This window comes from Arachis stenosperma, chromosome 10 (genome assembly GCF_014773155.1).
Source record: "Arachis stenosperma cultivar V10309 chromosome 10, arast.V10309.gnm1.PFL2, whole genome shotgun sequence".
Lineage (NCBI taxonomy): Eukaryota > Viridiplantae > Streptophyta > Magnoliopsida > Fabales > Fabaceae > Arachis > Arachis stenosperma.
In genome coordinates, this window is record NC_080386.1 from 128759245 (window position 1) to 128763996 (window position 4752).

At 33.4% G+C, this 4752-nt stretch overlaps 1 protein-coding gene across 1 annotated transcript; it reads left to right on the forward strand.

Moving 5' to 3' along the window:
* Positions 1-1467: 1467 nt before the first annotated feature.
* Positions 1468-4074, forward strand: LOC130955387 (tubulin beta-5 chain-like). The gene is made up of 4 exons (XM_057882236.1): positions 1468-1602; positions 1994-2402; positions 2461-2763; positions 3074-4074. Exons 2-4 carry the CDS (start codon positions 2009-2011, stop codon positions 3751-3753), a joined length of 1377 nt encoding a protein of 458 aa, XP_057738219.1. The 5' UTR covers positions 1468-1602; positions 1994-2008; the 3' UTR covers positions 3754-4074.
* The last annotated feature ends 678 nt before the right edge of the window (positions 4075-4752 follow it).

The following is a 4752-nucleotide window of genomic DNA, read 5'->3' on the forward strand; positions in this document are numbered from 1 at the left end:
AGTAAATTTTAATCTATAATATAATAATAATAATAATAATAATAATAATAATAATAATATAGTAATTATTTTATATATTGTACGAATATAAATTAATTATTTTTTTATTTGTAAAAATTTTAAGAGACTTGAGCTCGTTATATATATATATATATATATATATATATATATATATATATATATTTTGATGAATGTGATATTTTTTTATATAAATAATTTAAAAAATCTAATAATTAATCTATTATTTTTTTGTTTTAGTCAAAATTAAATATTTTTTATTATTTTTGAAAAATAATATTTTAAAAAATTTAATAATATGTGATGAGGAACACTAAATAAATTATACAAAAACTAATTAAAATACAATATGAAAACATCTTTATCAAAAGATGAAATAGGCGTCTTTATCTGAGTGGTCACCTTAGTGGTAGAATTCTATGATTCAGTTATAATTAATTAAATATGTATTATTTTTCATAAAAAAATTGATAATGTAATAATAAAAGATATAAATTAATTTAAGAATATAAAAATTGAATTTATTTGACAAAATTCATATGTATAATAAAATAATTCCTGCTAAAATGAGTAATTAACATATAAAGCAAAATAATCCTTTTTTTTATAAAATATGTTATAGTTTAGCGAATAAGAATTATTATTTTGATTCTAAATTTATTGAATTAAAAAATAATACTCCACAGTTCACTCTTTCATTAATTTATTACTATATTTCATCACAAATTATGAAAAAAATAAAATTAATATATGTCTTAAAATATATATTAAGATTATTAATTTTTTTACAAAAATGATATAATTTAAAATTTTAAGATATTTATTAAAATAAAAATAAAAAATTTTGATTAATAATAATCTTAACATACCTCAACAATGTATTATCTAGATCTCGGTAAAAATGCTATTTTATGAAAAAAAATTTTGGTGGACACTAAGTTTTAGTATTTTTTTAGTTATTATTTAATTAGCATAAATATTAAATTATTTTTAATAAATAACTTTTAATAATTTATATATATAAATTTTAAAAAATATAAAATAAATTATATATACTAATTATATATATTAATTATATATTTTTTATAAATAATTTTTATAAATATAAATATAAATTATTAATATAAATAAAAAATATTACGATACCATTTACCATTTTTTAGTACTTTCTATCTGTCAAGTTATGTCAGTGATTTGCTGACGCTGCACACAAAAAACTTCAAACATTCTTTTTTCTCCCCTGCAGTTTCAAAATATTAGAAAGGACCAATCCGTCATTCAACGCAAAGGGCATTTCTGTCGGAAAAACAAGAGAGTGAAAAAGAATTCAAATAGAAAATTTAAATTACAAAGATCTCCAATCTCCATCGTTGAAAGCCTTCATCGAACGGCTCACGCCGCTTCTCAGCACAAAGCGAGGGAACACACCATCATCATCATCGTCGTCATTCCCTCTCTCCTTCACACACTCAGCAAATATATAAACACCGATAGGTCACTCCTTCGTTCGAACCATCTCACTCCTTATAAACCTCCGAAGCGCTTCTCTCTCGTCACTTTCTCTCTACTCCGTCTCCGTTACAGGTATCACAATTTCATTTTGCTGAGGAAATGAAATTTACTGCTCCGTGTTGTGAAATTCTTCTGTATATAACATCTGATTAGTAACATTCGTTGTAGATTCACTTCAATTTGATGCAGTTACATTTTCATGTTTTCTAATTCAGTTCTTTGTCGAGAAAATGAAGAAAATATATTCTCAATTTTGTGAGATTATTCTTTGTTTGCTCAATTTGATTTAGTTCAACAGTTTCCCGCGTGCTTATTCTATATCCTTATTATAGATTATAGATTAAACGTAATTGCGTTTGGAGTAGTCGATTGTTGACTGTTTTGAACTGAAAACAAGTTGATTCAATTTCAAAAGCAAATCGTTGTTGGTGAAGTTGAATTCCGTGGTTTCTGATCTTTGCAGGGAAGAAGAAGAAGAATGAGAGAGATCCTTCACGTTCAGGGAGGGCAATGCGGGAACCAGATCGGTTCCAAGTTCTGGGAGGTCGTGTGCGAGGAGCACGGCATAGATCCAACTGGTAGGTACGTTGGAAACACCGATCTGCAGCTGGAGCGCGTCAATGTGTACTACAACGAGGCCTCTTGTGGAAGGTTCGTTCCCCGCGCCGTCCTCATGGACCTTGAGCCCGGCACCATGGACAGTGTCCGGACCGGTCCTTATGGTCAGATTTTTCGCCCTGATAACTTTGTTTTCGGACAGTCTGGCGCCGGAAACAACTGGGCGAAGGGACACTACACTGAGGGCGCTGAGCTCATTGACTCTGTTCTTGATGTTGTTAGGAAGGAGGCTGAGAATTGTGATTGCCTTCAAGGTAAAGGCAACCTTGAGTCGGATCTTTGGTTTTTGTTGGATTGTGTAGATTGTTTTAGGGTTGACGTGTTGTATCGTTCCTTGTTTTTGCAGGGTTTCAGGTGTGCACTCGCTCGGTGGTGGAACAGGGTCTGGTATGGGAACCCTGTTGATCTCTAAGATCAGGGAGGAGTACCCTGATAGAATGATGTTGACCTTCTCGGTGTTCCCTTCGCCCAAAGTGTCAGATACTGTGGTGGAGCCTTACAACGCCACTCTCTCTGTTCATCAGTTGGTTGAGAACGCTGATGAATGTATGGTTCTGGATAATGAAGCCCTCTATGATATTTGCTTCAGGACCCTTAAGTTGACCACTCCTAGTTGTAAGTACCGAGTGCTAAGCCTTTCATAAGTGGTAATTTGTTTAGTATATTGTATGTGTGTGTCAGATTTTAGATGAATAATAACCGTTGTTACATGAATAATGAGAATTATTACGTTGGTTTTAATCCAGTACCCCTTGATGGTTTATTTTATGATTGATCTAAGTAAGATAGCTTGAGTTGTAAAATTTTAACATGTGTTGCTACATAATTAATGAATTTTATTTGCTCTATTGTTTATTGACTTTGTCCTTTTGTCAGCATTGGTACTTAGTGGTGATTACTAAAAATGTATAATTGTTTGTTGCAGTTGGTGACTTGAACCACCTGATCTCAGCAACCATGAGTGGAGTCACTTGCTGCCTTCGATTCCCCGGTCAACTCAACTCTGACCTCCGAAAATTGGCTGTAAATCTCATTCCATTCCCCCGACTGCACTTCTTCATGGTTGGCTTTGCACCCCTCACCTCCCGTGGCTCCCAGCAGTACCGTGCATTGACAGTCCCGGAACTCACTCAGCAAATGTGGGATGCCAAAAACATGATGTGTGCCGCTGATCCAAGGCATGGTCGTTACCTGACTGCTTCTGCAATGTTCAGGGGTAAGATGAGCACTAAAGAAGTGGACGAACAAATGATTAATGTTCAGAATAAGAATTCTTCCTACTTTGTTGAATGGATCCCGAACAATGTGAAGTCAAGTGTCTGTGACATTGCACCGAGGGGACTTTCTATGGCTTCGACTTTCATTGGTAACTCAACCTCCATTCAGGAGATGTTCAGGAGGGTGAGTGAACAATTCACTGCCATGTTTAGGAGGAAAGCTTTCTTGCACTGGTACACTGGTGAAGGCATGGATGAAATGGAATTCACAGAAGCAGAGAGCAACATGAATGATCTTGTCTCTGAATACCAGCAGTATCAGGATGCAACTGCCGATGAAGAAGGGGAGTATGAAGATGAGGAAGAGGATCTTGATAATCAGATGTGAAGGGTTTATATGAAATACTAAGCTGATATCTCCCTACTTATTGCATTATGCTATATGGTGCATAAGTGTGTTCTCCTACATTGAAGATTGTAATTAGTAGTATCTTTTGAGGGAAGCTGGTGATGAAAAGGCTTATTTTCTTGCTCTGGTCTTGGGATATAGAGGTTAAGTGGTAGTGGGACTTTGGGTACATGTTTTGTAGTAATGATGCGGCACTTATCTGTTTGTTCTATATTGGAGTTTGTTTCTTCTTTATATCTGGCACATTGGATTATGTTTCTGTAATATTTTGCTATTCATATGCATGACCTTTTCTCTGAATTGGATTCTTGAAATGTGCTTCATTATTGGGTAAAGCCTTTGTCTATTGGTAGCGTTTTAGCACATTCCTATCTTGTTGTATAGTTCAGAGGAGACAATTGATCGAATCCCAACGGTATAATGTAAATGATTCTCGTAGTTTAGGTAATAATTAATGTGAAAATAACTTTAGTGCGCCCTGAGGCTTGCTCTGTAGTCGGTTCCATTGAATGTTCAATAATTAAATATTCTCAACATCTCCAAACTGATCTTTTGGAGACGGTTCTTGTATTTATATTAACAATATGTGAATTTGCACAATTGCTAAAAAATATACATAGTTGTTGGTTATTGGAAATTTTGTGGTTATCAAATTAGTATGATTTCCCTTATATGATAACATAAATTGCACAAAAGTTGAAACCCTTTTGTAATACAATTATCTATTGTTGGTCATTCAAGTGTTAAATGGTTTAAGAGTAAAAATATATCACTTGAATTTAATCTTGTGTTTAGCAGAGTTTTTTTTCTTTTTTCTGACATGGTGGAAGCAGGTTCAAGCCACCTTTGAAGTAGAACACCAGGAATTGCGTTAGGCTTAGCCTCGAACTATTTGTTTTTTCTTTTGGGTTAGGACTTGGGGGGAGAGGGTTTTCATAGTATGTGGATCATGTCATATTGTTGTTTAATGATAGTTCC

Excerpts from the sequence above, each read along its gene's own strand:
- LOC130955387 (XM_057882236.1), top strand. The coding sequence starts at position 2,009 with ATGAGAGAGATCCTTCACGTTCAGGGAGGGCAATGCGGGAACCAGATC. Across the intron at positions 2,403-2,460 it reads GAATTGTGATTGCCTTCAAG|GGTTGACGTGTTGTATCGTT; the intron begins GTAAAGGCAACC and ends AGATTGTTTTAG. Across the intron at positions 2,764-3,073 it reads TAAGTTGACCACTCCTAGTT|TTGGTGACTTGAACCACCTG; the intron begins GTAAGTACCGAG and ends TGTTTGTTGCAG.